At 39.0% G+C, this 26,196-nt stretch overlaps 1 protein-coding gene across 4 annotated transcripts in view; it reads left to right on the top strand.

The window, feature by feature from the left end:
* The window catches only part of DNAJB6 (DnaJ heat shock protein family (Hsp40) member B6), a 62,227-nt gene that overhangs the window by 10,856 nt on the left and 25,175 nt on the right, over positions 1–26,196 (top strand). For all 4 annotated transcript variants that reach the window (XM_086466441.1, XM_086466440.1, XM_086466439.1 and 1 more), the window contains exons 3-8: positions 1,067–1,176; positions 3,895–3,954; positions 4,326–4,436; positions 16,159–16,290; positions 17,203–17,344; positions 19,578–19,648. In XM_086466441.1, the coding sequence (XP_086322567.1) occupies positions 1,067–1,176; positions 3,895–3,954; positions 4,326–4,436; positions 16,159–16,290; positions 17,203–17,344; positions 19,578–19,648 (626 nt within the window). The remainder of the gene's footprint in view (positions 1–1,066; positions 1,177–3,894; positions 3,955–4,325; positions 4,437–16,158; positions 16,291–17,202; positions 17,345–19,577; positions 19,649–26,196) is intronic.

Here is a 26,196-nt window from a genome sequence, read left to right as displayed (position 1 = left end):
TGGTTTAACCCCAGCCAGCAACTAAGCACCGTGCAGCCACTCACTCCTCCCCTGCTCCCAGTGGGATGGGGAAGAGAATCAGAAAAAAAGGTAAAAGTCATGAGTTAAGAACTGTTTAATAATTAAAATAAAAGATAATAACAATAAAAATATAATAATAATGAAAAGGAATATAACAAAAAGAGATAAATAAAACCCAAGAAAAGACAAGCGATGCCCAGTGCAATTGCTCACCACCCACTGACTGATGCCTGAGCAGCGATCCGCCCCTCCTGGCCAACTCCCCCCAGTTTATATACTGAGCATGACGTTCAGTGGTGTGGAGTATCCCTTGGGCTGGTTGGGTCAGCTGTCCTGGCCGTGCTCCCTCCCAGCTTCTTGTGCACCTGCTTGCTGGCAGAGCATGGGAAACTGAAAAATCCTTAACTTAGGATAAGCACTACTTAGCAACAACTAAAACATCAGTATGTTATCAACCTTGTTCTCACACTAAATCCAAACACAGCACTGTAGCAGCTACTAGGAAGAAAATTAACTCTATCCCAGCCAAACCAGGACACCCCTTTAAGTATTTATGAACACTTGGCCTAAAATATTTCATTTGAGGGTAAGAATTGCGTGCAGGTGTAGCAGTCAAAGAAGCCACTGATGTTAGGATGCTGCCACAGTTTGGTATCAGGGTGCTCTTGGAGCTTTATTGTCTTTGCCTGTGCCAAAAGACTACACTTGATGCTTCCCATGGTTGGTTGTAGTATTGAATAATTATGGAGCTCTAAGGAGAAGCTCACAGCAGAAATGTTTTGCTTAGATCTGCCAGATGTTGATCATCTCAAAATAACGAAAGAACTCCAAATCTGCTTTTTTTTTTTTTTTTTTTTTTTAAGCAGATTTGAGTAGGTGGTTCTTGTCTACCTGCAGAATCTGTTGGTCCTGGTCTAGATGCAAGATACAGAGCACAGGGGAATTTCTAAATACTTTAATCCCTGGCAACTTGTTTGAAACATTTGTGTTCATAGCATATTGTTTCATTTCAGAGTAAAATATCTTTTGTTTTCCTTCCATTTAGGTATCGTAAATTGGCATTAAAGTGGCACCCTGATAAAAATCCAGATAATAAAGAGGAGGCAGAACGGCAATTTAAACAAGTAGCTGAGGCCTATGAAGTTTTGTCAGATGGTAGGTATTCTAAAAGGGCTCTTGAACTGCAGGGCTCTAGTCTGGGTATTGGACAAAAATGCTGATGTATGATGCTTTAAAGGGGTATTGTAACTTTTACCATCCAACTCAACTACTTCCTTTCCAAAAGAGAGAAAAAGAAGCTTGCAGATAAGACAGAATAAACAGAAACTTTGAAACAAAAAATTCAGGCTCTCTCTAGATGAGTAACCAAACCAGTTTCCTTCTAGAGAATGAAATCCTGTGTTTGCCAAGCCCTCTTCAGAAATTTCTGAAGAGGTATATATGAATACCAAGATTAATTTTATTTTAGGAGGTAAAGTCAATGTTACCGTCAGTACAGAGGAATTATTGTGTTTATCCAATAAAAGTCAGGCTAGACAAACTCTGAAGTATCTATTGCTGGGCCTATTGCTTCTAGTTCTTGTAACAGTAAACTGCTCTTGACAAAGCCCAAGCATACTGTAAACCTTGCTGAAAATTTGGATTGCATTTGGGTGAATTCTGTAAATTCAGTCAACTGTAATAAGGAGAGTGTTTATTTTGAATTGTTCTGAAACAGTGGCTTAGCCTGACCCATGTGGTGCAGGAATTCAGCTTATAGTTCACTTGTATCTTTTTGCTTGAAAAGTATCATTAACTTCTGCTAGCGTTCTGGCAAAAGCAGTCTGCATCATAACAAAGTGATTTGATTATTTTCCCCTGCAATTGACTGCAGCTGTCTATATGCTATTTCTGAAGTGTCCTTGATTTCACCTGAGACCAGTGAGCATGGGAAAGCTATATTTAAAGCACTAGCAGCATCTAGATTGCCTTTCAGAATTTGGCCTGATTTGTCAAGCGTCTGCAGGCTTGTACGCTGTGTTTCTTTGGTTGGTTTTGATATTTAATTGACATGGGAGAAACAGAGCTTAATTCATGTGCAGTTCAGTGTATACTTGTCTTCTAGAGTAATTTAACCTTCTGAAGCAGATTTTTTTGAGCAAGATAAAAATAAGATACTGGTCTGGTTGTTAGATCTTTAAGTTCTTTGGAAACAGTACACTGCTAGAATTTTTGAATGTCTTCTAAAAATGCTGCCTGGTTTTGTATCTAAACGAAATCCTAAGTTACTGGTGTCTTAACAGCCATTTGTGCAGCAGGGGTATCTGAATCCTGAGCCCCATGGTTGAGAGGCAATCGACTGTTCTGCAGACTTAATGAAATTTTTTGACACCATTACAGGCTTGAATGAAGACAGATTTTTTGGCAGAAGAATAGTTTTGTAATGGGGTTACATAAGCAAAGAACACTGAAATTGGATGATAGCAGAACACACTTCCCTTGTGGTTTCAAGAACATTATATTTTTCAAGATGAACTTCGGGCTCTGTGAGCCCTCAGGTCTTCCTTGCTGTTTCCTGCTCCTTCTGACAGTTTCTCTTCATTACTGCTTTGCTCTTTTTGCATTGGTGGGTAGCTTAACCTCCTTTCTTTAAAAATTGCTTTCTAGAAAGGCAATACAGGTAATGTACCAAGCTTTGCTGGGGATGAGTGTGTGTGGACCTACTGCAAGTTTCTGTTATTTGGAGATGATGACCAGTGTATAAAACTTTAATTCCTGTTAGTCAGAAGTATTTGGCTTTTCAGCAGCTGTTTGAGGTAACTGTGTGTTCTTTCAGTGATGCTATTTAAATTTCAAAAACATCTTTCACTGAAGAGATTTCAGTGGGAATAGCCTGTTAATATTAAGTCTAAAATCAGATGCCCTGACTGGTTTTTGGCTGATGCTTCCACACCAGTGCAAGCAAAATAATCTGACTAGCTGCATCTTTAGGCTCTTCAGATTCCTTCCTAGTACCAACAGTGCAGACTGATCTTAGGTAGTAATGTAGAGTTAATTTTTCTCCTCTTTCTTATCAATACTGGAAGGCTGGTCTGCACTGAAATTAAGAAAGAGCCCTTTCATGCCTTCTAAAATAATGGAGAGCAAGCATGCCAAGTCACATCCTTCCATGGCATTTTTAAACATCATTTAATTCCCCTTTATTAGACCAGAAGTGGTTATAATTAATTTGAGGGGTTTTTCTCATAGAAACACTGTCCTTCCATGCTCATAACTCTGTCACAATGGGTTTAGTCTTCTGCCATAAAAAGAAAAGAGGCAATAGTCACAGTTTGCAACAAGGGAGATTCCAGTTGGATAGAAGGAGGAGAATGCTTACAATGGGAGCGCTTGAGCACTGGGACTGTTTTCCAGAGAGACTGTGGAATCTTCTGTTTTTGGAGATTGATGATATCAGGGCTTTATCCAGGGAAGTTTTGAGCAACTTCAAGGTTAGACTTGTTTGGAGAAGCTTGAATTCCAGAGGTCCTTTACAACTTAAAGCTTTCCACGGTACCTATATAAAGATGAAGACTGCAGTATTCTTTTTAAAGGCAAACTTTCTTGTGAAGGTTGTTCCTATACCAGAACTTTTTCTGATACAAGACCTTAGCTTCTGCAACTAAATGGTAATAAGTCTAAAGTTTAGTACCTGTTCTTTCTGAACCTAAATTGCTTCAGCAGTCCTCAACAAAAATGTTCACCGGTTAAATGCCAGAACTTTCTTAAATTAGCTACCTTTGAAAAGATGTTTAGCTGAGAATACCAGTTAAGTCTTTTTTGGTGTTTTTGTTTTTTTTTTTTCCACATTCAATGTGCCTATTTACTGACATGATGTACAACTTCTCCTTGTAGCGAAAAAACGTGACATCTATGACAGATATGGAAAAGAAGGCTTAATAAATGGAGGCGGAGGTATGTTGACAACTAGTAGTTCTTTGCTTTCTCTATCCTGGTGGGAAGCCATTTTCTGCAGCTTTCTTTTTAAGACAGGAATCTGGAAACATGTATGCTAAGGCCTAAAATTTAATCTTCTGAAAATTGAAATTACAGTTGTTTTTACCATTTTTTTAAGTTGTTTAAAAGGTATTACTGATATCTGAAAACAGAAAAGAGAGAGTGAATTATAACGAGTATTGTGTGTACTTAACTTGAGTGATACCTGAAAGGGAAAGAGAAATTTGACGTGTGTTTATATTTTTTAATGATTCAAATACTACATAGGCCTGAACTTTCTTGTTACTAAGAATGTGTGAGGGTAATTGAAATTTAACTTCTTCCTGCAGGTGGAAATCATCACGATAATCCATTTGGATTTGAATTTACATTCCGTAACCCAGAAGATGTCTTTAGGGAGTTTTTTGGTGGAAGGGACCCCTTTTCATTTGACTTCTTTGGTAAGTAATCCACTGATTGTAGTTAAGTGTAGCTAAAGTGTGGCTAAAACTTTACACTCAGAAAACAAACATAGCTAATGCAGCTTTGTTAGAAATAGCTCTGATAACCGGAGGTAAACAGTTGTTATTTTGTGTTATGTTTAAAATGTTTGTTTCCTACGTGTTTCTTCTTGGTTGATTTGGTAGTACAGAACAGATATGGCTTGCCAATTCATGTTTTGTTGGAAGGCCTGGTTTAAAAAAACCCATAAAATTGTGGCTGCTAGTCTATGTAGATCAGAAGAAACTAACATTCAACAGAAAGAAGTATAGACTGGAATTCCCTCTCGAGAATTTGCCCTGGTGAACTTAGTCTGTTGAATTGATCTGTAAATATTTAATGTAGCTTTGAGAGCTTCTGGACTGGACAGGTTAACTGTAACTGTTACAACATAGCCCTCAGTGTGAACTTGTGTCATAGCAGGAATTATTTTCTTGTATCAAAATAAGAACAGCTGCATACATAATCTAGACACTGTCCTAAATTGATGTCACCCTGTTTGCTTGGGGGATAGAGCCACTAAAGGCTCAGATAACTTAAATAGTTCTTGAAGCCTGGATGCTTCGTTTAGTTAAAGAAAGCAATTATGTGATAAAGTTGTCAAAGTAATCTTTTTAGCATAGCGCTGGTGGTCTTTTGGCTTGTGATGTTGCTTGCTGTAGTGTATTGAAGGTCTTTTCAGAGGTGCTGAAGTTCTTATTCAGGCTTTCTGTGTATGTCCTACTGCATAAAATACTGACCTATAAAGTGGAACAGATCCTGGGTTCAGTATTTATTTAGAGAAAGTAAAAAGTCCCATATTGAAAACTGCAAGAAGTGTACTTGAAAAAACAAAGCTTTCTTCCTATTCAGTGCCTTGATACTGATTAATCTCTACTATAATGCATGTAGACGTTTTAGTATTTTTAAAGGTAATTTTTTATCTTTGCTGGCAGAATTAAGGGGCTAATTCAGCTGAGATTTTAATTGTATCATTCTCTAGTTTGCTGTTCAGGGATCATCAGGTTGGATGACTCTAGTGAAGGATTAGAAAAGGGGGTTGAAGGACTAGAGGTTGAATTCAGTAGAAGGTTAGTTGATGAATTAGAGGAGTAGCCAGAGGAAGAATCTGTTAGAGGATAAGCAGCAGAACTTGAGCAATTAGATCCAGTGGGAAATCAGCAGTAGTAGTAAAGGGCAGATGGGAGGAACCATCTAGCAAAATACTGATGAGTGAAACGGGGGTTGAACTATAAAGATGCAACTTCTTTACTGCCCACAGTAGAAGAATCATCTGAAGGAATACTAGATGAGGATTTTGGTTTAGATGAAATGAGTGATCTCAGCGCTGGTTAGGCCACATCTGGAGTGCTGTGTCCAGTTTTGAACTCCCAATACAAGAAGCAGAGCTACTGAATCGAGTCCAGTGAAGGGCCACTAAGACAATTAAGGGACTGACGTTTCTCTCATGTGAGGAAAAGGCTGAGAGAATTGCTGGAATTGCTCAGTACAGAGAAAGCTCAGGGTGAGTGTCTCATCAATGTGTACATGAAGGGAGAGTTTAAAGAAGGTGGAACTACGCTGTTGGTGGTGGTGCCCAGTGGCAGGACAAGAGGCAATGGTCACAAATGGAAGCACAGGAGGTTCTGTTTGGACTTAAGGTAACACTTTTCTACTGTGAGGGTGGAGGAGCATTGGAGCAGGTTGCCCAGAGAGGTTGTAGACTCTCCGTGTTTGGAGGTACTTGGAAGCTGTCTGGTCCTGGACAACCCCCTCTAGGCGGTCCTGCCTGAGGAGGGGATTGGATGACGTGACCTCCAGAGGTCCCTGCCAATCTCAACTATTTTGTGATTGAGTGGTAGAAAACCTAGAACAATCTGAGCAACATGTGGAGTGGGAAGTTAGTGAGGAGGAGCTGGGAGAGACTGTTTAGCTCTGCTGTTTATCTTTTAGTTTAAGATGCTTCTAGTTGGTTCTCAATCAAATAGCTCTATAGTAAATTGTATAGGTGAGGCATGTTCTAGCTACTGTGAGACTGGCATGGGCTCTGTTTGATTTTTATTGTGTTTACTTCATCAGCACAAGCAAAAGATTTAACTTGCTGTCTCTAAAAATGTCAGTGTTCATTACTAACCTTAAAGCCATGAAGTTAAGTTCTGCATGTTAGATAGTCACGGGCTTAAAAAAGACCCTGAGGACTTACTTTTGGATTCTTTAGAAGGAAGGCTGTACAACAGTGCATAGAGCTACCTAGCTTTTCAAACGGAGGTGCCATTACTGCCAAAGTTTTCCTGGGATATTGCAGCTACTTTAGCCTCTGCCGTAGAGGAACAGTGATACCTCTTACCCTGTGGAAACAGTGGATGTAACAACATACCGCTGCACTGGTGACATCAAGACATACTTTCAAAAATGTTCTCCCCCTGCTTAACACCTGAGTTTTATTTGTTGAAAAGCAGGTTATCTTACTTAATGTATTGATCTCTGTCATTGTCAGCTTTAAGATAGGAGTGATGTGGCACAGGTTCCGCTTCTTGTAGAGTAAGGTTCTGGCACTGTCAGCAGTGTTGGGTATGCTCCAGTTGATGAAAACGAATTGTTTCAAAGCTGCCTCTGCTTTATGTGGATAGTTGCAGTGTCAGTGACCAGAGTCCTAAACCACGTGTTGAGCTTTGGGTTCTGAGTAAAAGGTCTTGTAATTTTTCTCATCAGAAAGCTTCAATGTGAGCACCTCTTATTTTTTTCTTAGATTTTTTGGCTTTAAGATGCTTAAGACATTCTCTAATACAGGAAAGTGTAACTCGAAACAGTTTTCCCACAGATTTCTATAAAAAGTGTTTGCAACAATCTCTGCATTTACATGAATGTTTGAGGTAGTACAACATGAAAATGTGGATGCTTTCAGCTGAATGTAGTGCATTTTGTAATGCCAAAAGCAAGCAGTAGAATTGCATGTAGAACGTGAATATTTGTATTGGTGAGCCCTTGTAGATTCTGCTGTGTTGAAATACTGGTGGGACAGCTTCTGTTGTGAAGAATAAGGGAATTTATCTTCTAAAAATGAGGAGTTTTCAACCTGATGGATTTTTCTGTGGAACTAGTGACTTTTTAAGGAGCTACTAAAGTTATGATTGGTTTTATAAGCAACTGGATAAGGACTGAGGTCATGCTTTCTAAAAATGCACACTGTTGGAATCAAAGATGAAATTGAATACTTTGAATTGTTTGCACCTTTTATACAGTTTCAAGTGGCATGTAGCAAAGCACACAATGCAGGTGGGACTCTATATCCTGATTGCTATTGAATATGTAAAGAGCAGCATTCAGATGCATAAACACTGTAAATTTATGGATGTGAAGATTTTCTAAAATTGTGCTATGAATCAAGTCTGTTAAACTCCACTGAGCTATGTTGGACTGCTATTACAGTTACAGAAAGTTTTCTTTATAAACAGAGGCATCTTTATTCATCTGTAGAAAAGAGGAGGATGTATGAAGACTTCTGTGGTGGTTTTTAACTGATTAGTCCCTTCAGACTTTTCAAATGAAAATTTGTAATGCTGTGGAAGACAGCTCTGAACTCTTCCAAATGGAGCAAAGTTAATGTTTTGTGCTGTGTGTTGCTCTGGAATTCGCTCAGCTCGTCAAAATTTCTTTTTACTGATTTCAAGGCAGATTGTTTGTAAAATAAGGCTGTGTAGAGGCTAGTACTTTTTAAAACTTGATCTGACAAATGGTGAATTCTCTTAACTTTTGAGACATGTGGGCTCACTTTCTGTGACACCTGGGTACAGCACAATCTGCTTTTTCCTAGTGAGCTCTTCCAGTGATAGCTTTCAGTCTTTTTGACATAGAGATGGGCGGTAGTCCTTGTAACAGAAAGAAAAGAAAAGGTGATGCTTCCTATGCAGTACTACTCTTTGTATCGCAAAGTACTGCCTTGGAACATCAACCCCTGGTTAACTGGTATTCAACACTCTACCATGTACTACTTCTGTTCTTTGACTGTCCTTTGACATTAGAACTGATTGTTTACTTTTACTGAAATGAGAAATCAATCCCCATATTAAGTTTGTTTTATGCTTAAACTACATCCTGCCCAATTTATGTGTGGTGCTTGCTTTGATTTGGTTTATTTGTGTTCCCTGTAATGTTTTGTTTGTATTTTACTTGTGAACTTTTCAAGGACATTCTTCTGCTGTATTTTAACAGTTCATAGTGAGGGAAGGATTCCTAGTGTTAACCACTGGTAATGGAGGTGTACTGATTATCAATGAGGAATTACGTTGAAGGGTGGAGTGGATATCACAAGGGCATAACATCACCCAACAGCCAATTTAGTAGTTCAAATGACTCCTTTGTAGGAGTAGTTAAGTCATCTTTTATATACAGTTGAGCTTCAGCTACACATCTGATGACATTTGAGATGGTTTAGGGTATCTGAGATGCCTGAGTAATTTCTCTATGGGCTAGAAAATACAGCTTGGGACCTACAGCAGACCAGTATCCTCCAGCAGTAGTATCTAGAAGCTCGACAGAATGTTTCGGGGCGTTTCAAACAGCTTTAGATGCCTGTATGTGTAGTTAAATGAATGCCACAAGGAACCATGCTTTTCTCTGTGGTAGAACGAGTTAATAATGTGGCATGATAAATGGCTCCAGATGGATGCCCTCTCTAGACTTAGATGCCCAAGAGAAGTCTGCTTGTGGAGTGTCTTTCAACATAGATTATGATCTTGACAGTTTTGCTATAGTTCCTAAATACTTCAGTATTCTCAGTGTACCTTCTGAGATGGCATTTATAAATGACTTAAATGTTTTTCTTAGTTTGTGAAGTAGAAGTCGCAATGTATTTTAATCTAAATTTAATACCAGATGGTGCATATAAACCCATATACATTCTGTGGAGTTTTCCCTTGAGAATTTTGGTTACCTGGTATATGTGGTATTTAAAAATCTGTACTTTTGGAAACCAAAGGTAAAATTAAACTTAACACCTTTATATAGCTAGCTGGATATAAGTATTTGTCATGGAGAACATCAACTAGCTAGTTATACTGTATGTAGTTTGGATCTATGAAGTAATAGAATTACTGCAGACTGACTGTCTGCAGATTGACTGGCTGTAAAGGGGCAGAGCCCATTTGTATTTCTGGTATGACAGGGGGATCCCAATAGCTAACTGTATTGGAGGCTGAAATAAGCCTAACTGGGAATGAGTGGCAAAACTACCCCATTGTGACTGGCCCAGAGGTTCTGTGCATCCTGTAATACTGATTACGTAAAATGAAGCACGAGCATTTTGGAAGAATATAGTGAGTTACTTTAAGCATCCAGGCTGAAGAGTCTTCACCTGACGAGAGAGGAAAATCTATGTGCAGTAATCAAGGACAGAAGGTTGTCTTGCTGGGGCAAAAGGTTTGCATAAGAGTCAGGTCATGGTTTTAATCCACATGTAATCCCGTTTCTGATAATTATGGTGTTTAGGTGTTCTAATAGAAAATGTATTTGTTAGTCAAATGGGTTCTTAAAACTGAAAATGGAGATGGCTTTTAATTAAGGCTATCTTGCACAACATTGTCCTCTTTGTAATTAATCTTTTTGTTGACATAAATTTGCAGCTTTTGGTGCCATTTGTGAAGTGCTCAGAGATTTGCATGTGCATTCATTGCTTTGGTATGAATGTGCACAGTTGTATTTCATAAGCACCAGTCTTAGATCATAATTATCCACTGAACGGTGCAAATCTTACTACTATGAATTTTTCAGCAATAACTTGGTAGGTTCAAAGGGTTTTGAAACACAGGAATTGTCTCACCCAGACAGCATTATCAGACAGGAATAGGTAATGCTGTGGCTCCATGGGTAGCTGAACTAATGTATAGCTTCTGCTCCTGAGAGGGAGGAGGCTTTGCTCCAAATTCTCATGTCTGTCTTAAAATGTTAATCTTTGACTAACGTCCCATTAGACACATTGAGAAGCTGCTTGATAACAGGCTGGCTGAAGAGGAAGTTTGTCTCTGGCATCCCAAGCCAGTTCAGGTTGTTAGTCCCCATGAAAATGGTTTGGTTTGGTTTCCTTAGATGGCTAGCTGCTTAGGTTGGTCAGAGGACAAATGCTGAACATAGCACAAGGAGAGTGTGTCCTATAATGGTAGTGGAAGATCCTTCCGTTTTTAGGGTGTGCCTGAGCATTTGGGCATTAATTTGATAACTATGAAGTGCTGATTAGTTTTGGACTTACTACTCTCCAGCATCTTTGTAATTATGGTATAGATGGCACTCAAAGGTAATGTTTTAAGTCATCTTTTGCTAGAAAATTACTAATCCCAGGATCTCTGCTATATGTCATTAGATAGAGTTTCAAACACTTCTGCTGGTAAACTTTCTTAAATAAGTGGGGCAAACATCTGTTTGACATCTAATTTGTGGAAGTGAGCAGTTATAAAAGACCATGCCGAAACACTCTAGGCAGGTGACTCAACAGTGCTTGCAACTTAGTGTCTCTTCTGAGTAAGTGGCACCAACAGTATGCTTGTTTTGTAGCTAAGGAAGAAAACATTTCCATGCAAAAAGGCTTACAGGTTTCTGTGGCCTCTCCAGTTCTGCTGAAGTCGTTTTTTGTGCCTGGGTACACTCCGGAGCTGTAGCATGAGGTTCTGTGTGTATTTACTGCGAATCTGCATCTTTGAAACTTTTTTCAAATAGGAGACAAGGTAGAATTCTTGGAATAGGTGTTCCTATTTTAATTGTATGTATCGTATATCTGTGGTCCTTTGCATAAGCCCACAGACCCACATATGAGAGTCTCTTCTGGCCTGATCTATGAAGTCACTTACAGTGTGCTTTTGCTACAAAGAAGTGATGGCGGGCAGGCAGCAGGTACTGCCTTTGCTTGCTGAAACGCTGCAGACTGCAATACTTAGCGCCACTGAGTTTCACTCCCCTCCTTAGGAGGGGCTGAGCGGCCTTTCAGCATCATTCTGCTCAGTGCGATGCAGCTGCAGTGTCATCCTCCTGCACCTGCAGTAAGGGCGTTCAGCACGTGTGTCACGTTTTGCGGAGGCGATAGTGTGGCTCTGACTGCAGAGAATAAAGTTCACTGGTTGGGGAAGTAGTCTGGTGAGCAGTGACTGAGCAGTGAGCCTGTTTTCACAGGGTAATGTTCCTTTGCGTGCTGTCCCCGTAAGATTATCAACATCTCCAGCTGCAGCAGTGCGTGTATGTGAGAACATTTGCTGACAGTACACAACTTATCTCAACACTTTTGATTTTCTGGAGGTGAATGATGGCATTGCACTGGAATGTGCTCAGCGCTTCCATCCGGACAGCATTGCTCTGTGGCTGACAGGATCTTCCTGCGCTGCTTTTGACCCTTGGGCACTTCTTCCTGCTGTCTTCCTTGTAACCAGCACAGTTGATTTTAAGGTCACACTGTGAACTTCAGGGAAGAATTGATGTGGCTGAACTTCCTTTTATCTGGAGATGCTCTTTTCAGCTGATCAGGTCCCGACCTGGTTGCCCAAGCAGCTGCCAGGGTACAAGTGTCACGGTAGAAGTGACTGCCATAGGAAATGTCTCCTTTCCTCCCTTCCCCTATCGTATGGTGCTTTCCTGCCCATTTTCTTTCGGATACTCTAGTGTTACCGAGTCAGATTAGCTCATGGATGCAACAGAACGCTAACAATACAAACACGCAGCGTTTTCTTTTGGATAAATGAACTAATGTGACTTGTCATTTGGTTCCATGATCACAAGGCAGGAAAGGAGAGCAATCACATCTTTTAAGTAGTATTCTGCAGTTGGCTTATACTGCTGAAAGGGAGAAAATCCTGTTTCTGTGTTACAGCTGAGAGTGGGGGAGGATCATGACCTACTTGATTTTGAACTGCAGTGAGGTGTTTATTATAGCTGTTACTTGAGTTGTTTAGAGGTGAAATTCTTTTCCCGTGACTACAGGAAAGCAAGGTAGGATTCCATGGTTCGCAGGTTTAATGTTTTACCCAGAGGAACAAGACAGTTGCTGCATTTGAATTAGCAAAGATTTTTTTCTGAATAAAGTAAATTCTTCTGGAAATGTTACCTCTAATGTAATTATTTTTCAGATGGGTTGGTTAGTGTACAATCTTATGTTGCTGGGGGTTTTGTGTTCCAGCCTTCGCATTAACTTTTGGCTTTGGTAACCGCAGGCTTTCCTATCTAGTTAACAGAAAGAGTCCTGAAGTCCTTCATCTTGTATCTGTTTTTGGTAATGGGCTACCATGAGCTCTTTGCGTTTGTTTTTTTTTTTTTTCCCCAAAAGCTTCATGTCGTCTGCTGCTACTGATAGATTAGAAGTCTGTCTCACCGGCTTCCTTGAAATTTCTCACCTGAAATTTCTCTCTTGATCTTTGCTGTTCTGACAGCACCATGAGTTCTGTGTCAGAGGTGTATTCCCAACGTTGTTTTTGAAACTGAATCTGATACTCTGTCCTCCCGTAAGCTTCTGGTAATACCCAGATTAAACTGAATTTATCTCCAAACAGTATTTAGTAGTACTCTGAGGTGACACTAGTCTAGCACTTCAGTTTCCTGAAGCTTTTAAGCTGTAGAGTATTTATATAATATTTTTCCTTTTTAGAAAGGCCTTCACTTGTGGGTGGTTTTTTTTTTACTGCTTAGTTTTGTTGATCTGATATGCTTCTAACATTCAATAAGAAAATTACATGGATTGTAAACACCAAAATGACTGTCATAAGAGGAGTCATTAGAAAAACCCAACACCCTGATGTGATACTTGCTGCATTTGAACTGTTTGGAAAAAGCCATCTATGCGTAGTGGTTATTGTGCATGGAAAGGTTCTGCTAAATTGCAAAAATAGACCTGCCAGGCTGAAATGTTATTGTTTTGCTGAGCGGTACTATTAATCATCCTGATTTAGGGACTAAAAGCATAAACAGGGTCTGAGTAGTTGTGAGGTTGCTATATTAATGTGTATTTCATGGTGGCTACCACAAATGATAATGCAGAAACCTCCTGGGATTTTTGGCTTTTTTTTCCTGTGTGCTGTACCTGGATGGCTGTCAGGATAGTAAAAAAATACTCCCTCAGGAAAGTCCTACCCATCATTTTCCTGTCTTTGCATAATCCATCTTGCTGAGCATTCTGCTGTCCACTGCAGAAGAGTGGTTTCATTATCTTGGTTACTGGAGAGAGTTACTGGAAGAGTGCTGGAGCATTATTAGCAGGGCTGCTAACAGAAAGCACCTGAGGCTAGAACACTTGCTAATACAGAGCACTGACCTCTCTTTGGTGTGTAGGGTTGCCAAAGGCTAATAAGGCATGTCCAAGTCGGGGCTAGGTGTTTGTGTGACTAGGAGTAGGCAATAATACATTTAGAAGCTGAGTTGATGGCAAGGATCTCTGGGAGATTCAGTGATTGTCTCTTAAAATCCTTTGTTTCTGCTGCTGTTGTGCTGAGGAGAGATTCACTTACAGAATAGGCTGGTATACTGGGGAGGATTAAAAACACAAAGCTGACAGGGTAGGTTGTTTTGTTTTTATTTGAACTCCAGGTAACAAGAAAAATTGGACTATAAATAGAAAGCTTAACAGTGGGAGTAATATAATATAGATCGTTTGTACACGTGAGTGAATGACCTTCATAACTAGCTTATGAGTCACTCTAGCCAGAATAAATTGCACTACAAAACAATTAATTGCAGTGGATGTTACTTGCTAGCTGATATGCTAGCTGACCAAGTTTGCCTTTTTTTTAAAAAAGGTGTAGTGCTTGGTTTGGAAATAGTAATTTTGAGGGTAGGTTCTCACATTTCCATGCCCAAGCATTGGTTAATTTTTGTTAAGGTAATAACGGGTCATCTTTATATTGAAGAAAACTTTTTCCTCATGGGGAAAAAAAAAAGCACAAAAAACCCCCCACCTAAGGTAGAAAAAAAGCTTATCACTTCCTTGTCTAGTGTATGTAAGATAAGTTTGGTCCTGCCTTGTTCTGTTCAGTAACTGTGGAAGCTGGGGGAAGGATAGGGTTATTGTTTGTGTTGTTCTTGGCATTTTATGTCTTTGCTGATGGGAGTGTATGTCTGAACCTCAGCAGCTGCCATTGTTCAGCGTAAATACATTGTGATGTTTCATTTTTGTTAACTAATTACACATAAACCAGGCAGTAAGTAATACCTTCTTATCATCATATTGATTGCTTTAGTATTGTCGCTATGGCATTAACTTAGTCATTTATCATAAATCAGCTTGGATTTTTGTGGGGGTACCAGAAGTGGAATAAGTAGTGTTTCTGAATTTTGCAGTAAGAGCTTGTTCTGAGCAGTGTTTCAGACCGTTATCTTTCAGTATTGAGTCCCCACTTGTAAAACTTCGTAAAATCATTCGTGCTGTACCACGCTCATTCTGGGAGAGTTCTGACTGATGGAGAGAGTGGTTGAAGTTCCTAAGCTTTTCTGATTTGAATGCAAGTATTTTGTTTATTGAGTATCTGTTACATGACTGCAATTTTATATGTTGCGTTGTTTTAAGAGCACTAGTAAAAAGCAGTTATCAGATAATTCTAGTAACAACTATTTATTAAGTAAAATATGATAAATTAAATAAGGATTGCTTGTGTAGGTGTCTTGATTCTCTCTCCCCTGTGTGCCACCCACATCCCCCCTTGTGGGTTTGGTTTTGGTTTGGTTTTTTTAATTGAAAGAGACTATTGTCTTCCTGATGGAACAGCAGCTGTTCTGAATGACATAACAGTTGTACTTGAATTTGAAATAGCATTTAATCCATGGCTCCCTTTCTGTATTTCTCCCCTCTTCCTCCTGCTTGGTGGGGACCAAATGCCTCTGTGACACTCTGTAAACGTCCATACTTTGCTGCCTAAACATGCATCAGAATACGTGTTTGAAGTACCTGATGTGGCAAGTGATAAACACTTTGAACACTTAAAGATTATGAGTCATCAATCCCTGGCTGCTGTTTTTATATTTCTATAACCGATATAACCTATCTGGAAGTTACTTTTCAGAGACCTCATCATGGTGATCCACAGTAAATCTTAAACAGAAATAAGCTAGAAAGTTCAGGTACCTGTGTGCAGTATTTTAAGATTTGTTAAATTCAAATTCGAAGAGTTTAATTTGTTTGTAGTGCTACTCTTTATTCTAAACCTTGCAAAACCGTAGTTTGCCAACAGGGAGTTCTGTAGAACAGCTGAAGGATTTGCCTTGGTGACTTGGTGTCTAGAGATCACGATTAGGCAGCTGAAAAGTGGTAAATCTGTCAAATGCTAACTGTCTGGACATAGTTAGCTTCAAATAAATACTGATTTCATTTTTTATCATACCCTCAGTGTATTATGAGCATGTGGTGGAAATACTACTATTTCTGCAGCTCTTTCTATTATACTGAAGAATACAAGAGTTTTGACATGAGGTTTGCTGGATTTTAATACTAAACAGCTAAAATAAGGAAGTCGGCTACTTTGTGTAATTACTTTTGGGTCCAAAAGTGAGACAGAGTTCAGTCCAGAAGGAGCATAGGAAATGCCTTTTTGGTGGACTGTTCAGTTCAGTAGCATCAAATATTTCAAAGGAAGAATCTTATCTGTAACAGGAAGCTGCATTTTTTAGTGAAGAATCCCTAATGATTAAATACAGATTCACTCAGTAATATTGACCTCTTAAATGTTTTCTTCTGTTTTGTAGAAGACCCTTTTGAGGACTTCTTCGGGGGCAGGCGGGGTCCAAGGGGAAGCAGAAACAGAGGTGGTGGATCATTTTTCTCTGCCTTTGGTGGATTCCCTGCTTTTGGAAGTGGTTTTTCTTCATTTGACACAGGTAAGTGCCACAACATTTAACAGGGAATGCAGTTCTGGTTCTCAAAGGATCTCAATATAATAAGCTGATAAATACTATTTTTAAAGTTGCCTTCTTCATTCAGGAAATTCTGAGGCTGCTTTTTTTATATTAAGCTGCTTTCTGTAAAGTCTGAATGTAACTAAAGCTGTAGTTGACAATATTTGGTCTAGCTGAAAGTTCATGAAAAGGAAACAGACTAATAAGAGGTAGAACTTTTTCTGTTCTTAATTTTGGTGCTATAGTTACTTTGTAGCTGTAGAATTGGTTTTATTCTGTTTGCTTTTAGGTGGGTATGATGGCTTTTATTTAAGATCCTGAAAATACACTGGAAAAATGTGTGCCTAAGCCCCATGGTACTATTGAGTATCAGTACTGGGGCAATCAGTTTGAATGCTGACATCTATATCTCAGAGGTTGCAGAGAGTTGCTGGTAATCAGCATCCTTTCAAGTGTTAAGATTCTGGGTATTAGTTGGGATGTTAGTGGTACAAAACTTGTTCTTTTTGCTAATTCAGGGCATCCCTAGCATCTACATTAAAGCAAAAAATCAGATTCATTAAAGTTACTAGCTTTACTTTGAGTGGAAAGAGTGGTATAGTGATTGAGTTCAGCAGACAGGCTTGACTGCCTTTTCTTCAGGGGAGGAGGTGATGGATGGTTTTTGGACAATGCTGTGCATTTGGAATTTGAACTGGGGGTCCATATGGGAGAAATTGATGGGGCTGGAGTCATGGTTTTATGCTCAGACTGGTCTTTCATGCCATCTAGTCACTGGTGATGAAACCAACTAAGGGAATTCTGAAGCTAGGAAGTAGTCAGAGTGGATGATAAATTTGGATCCCACAGTCATGCAAAGATGCATTTTTGGTCAAATACCTTCTTTCTTAATAGGTTTTACTTCGTTTGGTTCATTGGGACATGGAGGCCTTACTTCCTTCTCCTCTACGTCATTCGGTGGCAGTGGGATGGGTAACTTCAAATCAGTATCAACCTCAACTAAAATAGTTAATGGCAGAAAAATTACTACAAAGAGGTAAGTGATATAAATATATTTGTATGAAACTATATGTAGAGACATGCATAGCTATAAATATGTGCCTATAAATATGCTATATAGACACGTGCATAAATATGGTGGTACGTGTGTGTACCTTTTCTTTTGCTGTTGTGGTCATCACATTACTGGGATTTCTCTGAATGCTTAAAAAAATTTGAAAAGTTTTATTGGGGTCTCTGACTCTTCTTGACAGTGCTGAATTACTTAAAGCTGTAGCATGTGAAAACGGGGAAGATGGTGTTTTTGTCTAAACTCTTGATAGTTGAGGAGGGTTCGAATGTGTAAGACATGCTTTCAGAACTGCCCCGGTGAAAAATGGAGGCTGCAACTTCGCTGCTGTTTTGAAAGGGATGTCGCAATGCAGCTGTTCCAGGCCTGCAGCACCTCCTGTGTGGTGATGCGTCCTATTACGGCCCTTGACTACTGTCTACCAAGTCACCTTGAGCTTTTGGAAGGGAAAAGTGCTCTTGGTTTCTGTTGATTGTGGAGCTTTTGATGGTGGATTTGGAGGACTTTTAATTCTGCAGACATTATGAAACATGAAACAGTTTTCCCTAGCATCTGCTCTAGTTTGCTTTTCTAGGCAGTGTTTGAGTGAAGTTTTTGTGTAAAAAGTAATTTTCTCTTATCTGTTAAGTGAAGTAAGCAACTGAAACCTGTTCTGGAGAAAACTTCTTTTGTGTTTGTTTGGAAAGTGAATTTTCAAGTACTATACAAGCGTACCTTCTCACTGTGTCATGCTTGTGATGGGGTTAATCACTGCATTTGGGAAACCCAAATATTAGTTAGCGATAGAGAAACCTACATGGAAGATTATGACCAGTAAATGGTAGGAGTACTGAACAAGTAGTTAAATGTAATTTTAGTACTTAATAAAAACTTACGGAAAAGCAAGGGAGAACCGATTTTTTTTTATTTTTTTTTTTTTGTTTGGTAACTTGTGTCCCATGCTTCAAAGTGCAAGGTTCTTCTGTGTCCTCTTGTACTGGAGAGATCCTGTCATCTTGACCGCTTAAATGCAGCCTTTGTCATCACATGCTGGTGTGGTCAGGATGTTTTTCTGTGAGTGTGTTCCAGAAAAATCTGAACACTGCCCACTTTTGAGGGAATTGTACCAGGTGAGAGAGACCAGAGAAAATGTTTATGCAAAAGAAGATAAGGCACCATGTTTGTTTTTAATATTTAAAAATAGGCTAAATCACGTGTGGTGTCATATTTTCCATTATTGTATTTAGAAAGGGGACGGGGAGAAGGAAGAAGTGTGTTTAGCCAGGTCTGGGAAGACACATTTGCTATGTCCGAGAAGTCCTGTTACTTTGTAGAATGCCTGCCCACAAGGCAGCGAAGCCTGAAGAAGATTGATATCCCAGCATACCCAATGAAAATCTTCTCTGAGTAATATTTTTGCCTCAGGCAAGAAGCTGTTCCCATTGTTTTTAATATGGGTGTGTTCCCTTCAATAACTCTGAACTCCAGAAAAATTTGTATTCATCCATGTGGTTTCCTCATTTGAATCATGAGGGGAGAATTCCAGATAGTTAAAATTTAGGTTAATTTAATAGTTAATTTAAATGTTCTAAAAATAATTTAAACATTCCTTATATTTCCTATTTCCAAAACAAAAAAAAAGCCCAAACCCACAGAGCTCTTTAATAATCTCTCCTTCCAGTCAGGGATACTTAAATTTTGCAACGTACATGCTGGTCATAAACTTGATATACAGTAGGTCTCCAAATTAATTGCTCTGATCAAATTAAAAGTGGATTAAAGACTGTCTTGCATGCCTTACATCATGCAAAATTGTGATTGGGTCTGGAATATTGTCCATTTAACAGACGAGTAGGTACTAAATGCAACGTCAAGATTGTCCAGCTGATCTGTCAAAAGACATTTAGTTCTAGATAAGTGTGTGGTGTCGGAGCGACTGTGACAGTGTGTGAGGTGACAGCTGTAACGGTGAACTCTACAAACTGGAATATTCAAGCTTCTAGAAAGCAATTTTCCCGCTATAAATGAGTGGTATCAGTGGGGGAATGCAGAGAATTACTAGTTACAGCTTCTGCGCCGTTAAATACCCAAGCTTGCCCACTGCGGCTGCATTAAGCAGGCAGTGCTGTGTTGTAGTTCATCATCTGAAAACCTCGGTCTGGTGTGTATTTTCAAACTGCTTACAGTGGTTTAAAAGGCTAACTGGGTTTTTGTCCTACAGAATTATTGAGAATGGACAAGAGAGAGTAGAAGTTGAAGAAGATGGCCAGTTAAGGTCGCTAACAATAAATGGTAAGGAGCAGCTGCTACGCTTGGATAACAAGTAATTCAACGCACGCATTTAACAGAAATTTTAAGCTATAACAGCCACCATTTGAGGATTGACAGGAACATTTTTGAAGATTTCAAACGAACTCAACTTTCTGTATATCCGTACTTAAGTAGTATAAATAGCTCACCGAAGCTCGTATTTGTCATAGACTTTTGAGTTAATTGTTGGGACCACATCAATTGGACCATTTTTTGTCCTTAAAATTGTTGTAAATTTCTGTATGCACTTTTCTTTTTATTATATATGATCAAGGTGAACCATGATCCTTCAGTAGTGCTAGGGCAAGATGTACACTAACACTGGCATGAATCTTGCTTTTTCCAGTTTGAAATGTGAGCCAATTAGTAGTTTAAGTCTGCTGTGAAGTTAACATTTCCAGGATAACCTTTTTAATAATTTCAACTTTTTTTTTAAATGTTTAGTAGTGAACAATGTTAATACATTTCTGGTAATGCATTTCTGGTTTAAATAAATTAAGGATGTTTTCTAGTTGTGCATGAATGCAGACAACTTAGTAAGTTTTGACAAATGTTTAAATGTGTAATGTAAGCAAAAGGTAAACAAAAGTGAAGCCAGTGAGCTGAGTCTTTTGTCATTTGCTAAAAAAAAAAAAAAAAAAATTTCAAAACGAATAAATGCTGATGTTTGTGATGCATTCTTTCATGAATGGCATTTGTAACCTTCTTGTGTCTGTGTGTGATTTGGGCAACTTGGGAAAACAGTGCTGCTTTTTTTTTTTTTTCTCCAACCACCTTTTTCTTCAATCTTAAGGATGAGGGCCTTTTTTCTTTGCAGATGTTTTCTTCAATGTGACTGAAAACATGGTATTTAATTTCTTTTCTAAACCTGTATTTGAAGCACCTATTTTTAAGACTCATTCAGAGTCTGACTCTCTAACTCCATCTTTTGCCCTAGTACATAATTTTTTTTTGGTCTAGACCTAAAGTAACTCTCTGTTTAAAAAAGAAAAAAGTTTTCTAAAGATTTAAGTTCTGAGATTGCTTCAAAAAATAATCTGTAGTGAACATAAATGTGCAGCAAAACATTTAATAATTTAAAAAAGGCTTTCTGAATGATAAGATTTTTTGCTTATTTTGAGAACAGACATAATTGCTTTGAAGAAGACTTGTACAAAATTATTAGTGTTAAAATATCTCACTCTTATTTTTAGTCATCATCCAGAAATTGAAAGATGCATTAAAGCCTTTTGTTAAAGTGATGGAGTGAAGCAAAGTGTTGATTTGTAGCTAACACCAGAATTTCAAAGTTTAGTGAAAGATGACTTGATTTCTGTATGTCATAGAGAAAGCATGCATGCAAATAGCTGTTGGCATATGTTAACACCTGTCAGGCTTTGGGTAGTTTCATGCATAAAACATGGATTTGCGGTTTTCATCTGCACACCAGCTTTGAACATCTGGCCTCCGTGAAATTCTTTAGGGTGGCTTAGTGTTAAAAAAAAAAAGCGCATGGTGTTTTCAAATGATCACTTAATGCCTTCTTGCTGAACACCATCTGCTTTGTACTAACAAATGCGTTGATTATTAAATACATTGAAAATATTTGCTCTTGTTTCGTGAAGGAAAAACAATTCAACTTAACCCAAACCAACAATCTAACAAACCGCTACCACAGAATTCATATTTGTAGCAAAGTTAGTGTATCTTACACTTGTCCCTCTACCATTATGCTAATTTCATAGAACCAAAAGAAATAACAGGTAGAAGAAGAAATAAATATGTACTTTGGTTTTGGGACTACAGAAGTTATGTACCTTTCCAAGCTCTTTGCAGAGTTCTTGTTACTTCAGTGTTGCGTTTTTGGTGTAGAAGCACAAACTCAGTTTAGAACTGAACAGTGTTTTCTTGTTAATGCTGTTTTTTCCTTCCCTGTGTATGTTCCTTCTTGATCCAGATAACTAAACAGACAATTTATTTCAAAATCTGGCTTTGTTGTGATGTCTTCAGTTATTAAAAATGTTAATTTATATTTATAGGACATAGTGTGCTCCTTTAAGTTATGTGAACTGTAAGAAGTGCTTCAAAATTGGTTAACAAATAAAATTAGGACAATCTGGAGTTGAGTTTGAATTCCTTCCTGTGGATGCCCATAGGTTTTACATTGAGCTGCCAAACTTTACCTGGGATTAACATAGAAGGTGATCTCCTTTCCCATTTAAATTACCTAGCTTAAGTGAAGAATACAGCTACGGTAGCATAGCTGCTGATGGCAAAACCTGTACCCACATGCTTGCCTTAGATCTTCTTACCCAGAAAAGCGTGGTCCTTCTCACAGCATTACGTACAAACAGTTCACTCCAGGGTTCTATAAAGAAATCCTTTAACACTGCAGATTTGCTGAAGATCCAGTGTTTTGGATAGTCTCTCTTCTGCCTTCAGATCCCTGAAGCTGGATGTTGTCAGAGCTGGACAAACTGCAGCATTAAATGGCGGTGCTGCACTTTCTGGGTAGAAGGAGAAACTGGCAAGCCACAAAAACTGACAAGAGGAAAAGAGCCAGCAGAAGGCAGAATTCATCAGTAAAGGTTTCCACCGTGGTAGGAAGATACCCACACACCAGTGTTTGAATAGGCTGGTGGCTGAGCTGGGTGGATACATGGTCTTGGTCCAAGTAATTGGACCAAGTAACTGGCAGTTCCAGTTCCAGATGTAAAAAAACCTGTCACCTCCTAACACTTGACCTAAGCCTAATAGTCTCTGCCTGTTTCAATATGTATAACCCAGGTTTTGGTTTTGTTCTAGGTTTGATTTGTTTTTTTGTTTTTTGGTTTTTTTTTTAAATAACACCACATCAAACCTCTATTTTTCATGCAACTTCTTGCATCCAACTTCATTTTTAATTCACAATGTTAATCCTCATTCTATGTTTGTGGATCCAATTTAAATTCTTCCTATTATATTCAGAATTCTTATTTGTGCTGCTCAAATTAGGTTATTTTCTCTTGAAAACCCACTTACTAGGTTGCTCTGAAAAACTTTGTGTCGTTCTGTACTAATATATAATTTGCATGGATGTCCAAAACCTACTCACTAGAAGTACTGGATCATCAAGGGCAGCAAACTTCCTTAAATTTCAATTTTGGCCAGAATAGCACAAAATACTTAACAGAAAGGGTTCTTAATTCTAGCAAATGCTAGGCATCAAATGTGCGGTGGGATGAAGTGGTTTTCAAAAACAGGTGCTGTTTGATTAAAAGTACCAATTCTTCATACGGAAGGAATTGATTTTGAATGTTTAGGGACACCACCCTGTTTAAATTAATGAAACTTCCTCCAGTGGCTTGGAAGAACTAAGATGGAGTTTTTGAACCTGCTTAGTCACTCACTCTTTCACGCTCTGCTTCAAAGTTCATTGGTAGAACACGATGACTTTGTAACGCTTTTTCTTGGTGCAGCCTCTTTTTGGTCTCTTGTGCATGGCAGGAATTTCAACGCAATACACCGTAACGCAGGTCTCCCTAGGTTGCATGGCACCTACTCCTTTCACTTGGCTTTACTCAAAAAGTTTGGGATTTTCCCATTTTAATATCGCTTCAGCTATTGTAGTTCTTTGTTCTTACAATACCTCCTCTGTTGAGAATGACAAGCACTGTGTGGTGGTATGAGCAACAAAGCTGCTCGGCAGAGTAAGCGTCCGTACGTTTGCAAGATGTGTACTTGTGATTCATGGGTGGAGTGAGCATTAGAATGCTGAAAACAAGATGGTAAAAGACTTAAACCCCTCATTTTTATATCTCTCTGTCCGTGTTTGTGTTCAGCTGTCCCATTTGTTTCCCTCCTCCAGTGTATTGGTGTTAGGCGTAAGTGAGGTTTGTCTTTTGTATTTAGCTGCGCTTCTGTGTTTCAGACCATCTCGGGGATGGTCCGGTGATAAAGGTAGCTAGATTTTATTTTTCAAAATGTGAGTTCTGTTCCCCAATCTGCTTCTGTTCTGTTGGAGAAGTGAGCTTGTTTCCCGCTTTGCCGTGGTTTAATCGGTCTCTGTAACAGGGTGGTGCTTGCCTCTAAGGATGGTTGCGTTGCCAAATGAATGCTGCAGCTACATGGTGCTTCTGGTCAGAGACCTTTTCAAAGGTGCTCAGTGGTAGTGCACTGCTTTACCTTGGAATACTCGTTAACCTTTTTGTGGAAGCATTTCTTAGTACTTTTGGAAAACCTGTCTCTTTGGTTGTGACTTTGGGATGTCTTAATATTTAGGCTTGTTTATAACTTGTGGCGTTCTCAGAAGGTAGTTGCAATACAGACGTGAGTAATCTGCCCATCAGCAGTAACCCGAACTGTGAAACGTTATTTTTTTTTTAACATCAGGAAAAGAAGCTTGTTTGCACTGTCTGCTCCCTCTGGTCTTGTTTGCTTTGGGGCTGAATTGTGACAGCAGGACTTGTTTACATAGTACCCAACAGACAGTTTGGGTTATCTTGTTACTGCTTAAGTAAAAAGGGTTTGATCTTCACCCGAAATGCTGAAATGGCCCTTAAGTTGCAATAGTGTTGGAATGAAGCATATTTATTTCATTAGTGTTACAAACGATACCTTTTGAATTGATAATTTTAGTGGGTTTACTGCTTGATCTGCTTTGGTTTTGGAAAAAACTCCTCGCCTAGAGTTGGTGGTTAGTGAAGGTTACTGAAGGTGAGAGCAAAGATGGTTGTTTGTACTTTGCTACGCAGGTCATGTGTTCACAAAACAGTAAGCCTCACCTTTGAGATGCTGCTGTCAGATTGAAGAAAAAAAAAAAAATACAAAAAATTAAAATGCTGTGACCACCTGAACCTCTGCAGGCTGACTGCTGATTCAAACTCATTGAAACTTCTCTGACAGCTACGTTCTGGCAGACGTAGCGCTGGGTTAGGTGTTATCTTCCTTACAACAGCCGGTAGAAGGTTAATTGAAAACCCACGTGAGTGCTCTATCCCCCGTCATGCTTACCGTGTCCAAAATACATGCAGCAGGTTGGATGTGATAGTGCCCAAACCTAAAAGCTGTGAAGTCCTGAGGTGAGGTAGATTGCACTGGTGGCCTGCGTGCTAATTATCTTGCAAATAAAGGAAGCTGAAGACTTCTGCCTGAGAAGATGTCAGCTTTGAAATGTAATGGTGGGGATTAAACTATATTTAATTCAGAAGATAAGTAAAACGTTTTATTAAGAGGGTGCTATTAAGTAGAATTGTCTCTAGTTCTCCGGCTTTTAAAATAATGCAGCGTAGTGGGTTCATTTTAAAATCACTACAAATAGATTGTTTTTGAGCTTGACTTAAATTTGGCAATCCAGAAAATAGATTCTGGGGCGCTTACGGTAATAACTCTTAAAACTTCGCTTTGCCTTATAATTTATCCTGTGTACTGAATCACAAATCGGAGCTCTTTCAGCTGTTCTTTTCAATCCAGCCAACTTCAAATGAACTTTGTAAAAATAGAAAGAAAACAAACCAAACCCACCCTGTAGCCACTAGTTTACCAGCAGTCAAAATAAAGCTGAATCCTTTCGTACACCTGAACGTTAATTCTGAGAAAGATTAAATATTAACACCTAGTTTGTAAAGACTACGGTAAGGCTGTTAGTCTTTTTTGTGATGTAACAAATGAGATAGTACATTGAGAAGGCTTCAATTCCTCCTTTTATTGACTGTTAAAAATCAAACACAAAATCTCTGGCGTTGTTTCTTATTTGTAAATTTATTTGAAGGAGTGGCTAGTGTGGGAGAAGAATCCAGCCTGGGTGACTGGTCATAGAATTCACGCATTCCTGGTGGCCAGAGGAGTGAATTATTTTGGCTACATCTGCAATGGAGTTGCTTGAAGCCGTCACTAAAACAGCTAAAGATGCAGAGCAGCAGCTCTGGAATAGCATTCTTCTGTCTTGGTTGCAGTCACAAGCTTGACTGAATTATGGTCCAGGAGGGGAGTTTACCTGGAGAAAAAGAATAAATTCATAAGCCCGCAGAGGCTTTGCACGTGGTGGAGAAGCTGGGCAGATCCAGCAGTCTTTCAGTTTCTGTCCAGTAATAAATGCTGTGTCTGTGTTAGTCTTTGTAACTGATATGTTAAGATTAACTCGCTTATTTATCACACATTTGCATAACTGTCACTGTAGCCAACTCTGGCAAACTTTTTTCCTAGGTGTGGAGTTGGAGGCTGCCTCTTACTCTTTACAGAAACTGAACCTGAATTTGTCATCCTGTTGCGATACTTGTTTTACTCAGCAACAGAGGCTTGCCTTTGTGAAAGGGCACACTCTGTAGTATCAGTCTCTGTCATTCTTCTTCCGAAGGGAGCTAGAGTATGGCTGTCTTAAAATTGCTTTGGGCTTCTCTGTGAAGTATTTCTGGAGGAAAAAGGAGGAAGCTCACGTGGCCAAGGCTCAGCCTTTCCTCCAGCCTCTCTTAGCGAGAGTGGGAGGATGAAGCCTGTTGTCTTCAGAGGACTTTGACCAGACTTTCTGTGATAATGTTGCCTCTCATCAGAAGGCGCTTTGGGACTTTGATTTA

Source organism: Leptosomus discolor, chromosome 6 (assembly GCF_034619465.1).
Source record: "Leptosomus discolor isolate bLepDis1 chromosome 6, bLepDis1.hap2, whole genome shotgun sequence".
NCBI lineage: Eukaryota > Metazoa > Chordata > Aves > Leptosomiformes > Leptosomidae > Leptosomus > Leptosomus discolor.
This window is presented reverse-complemented; position numbering and strand designations above follow the sequence as displayed.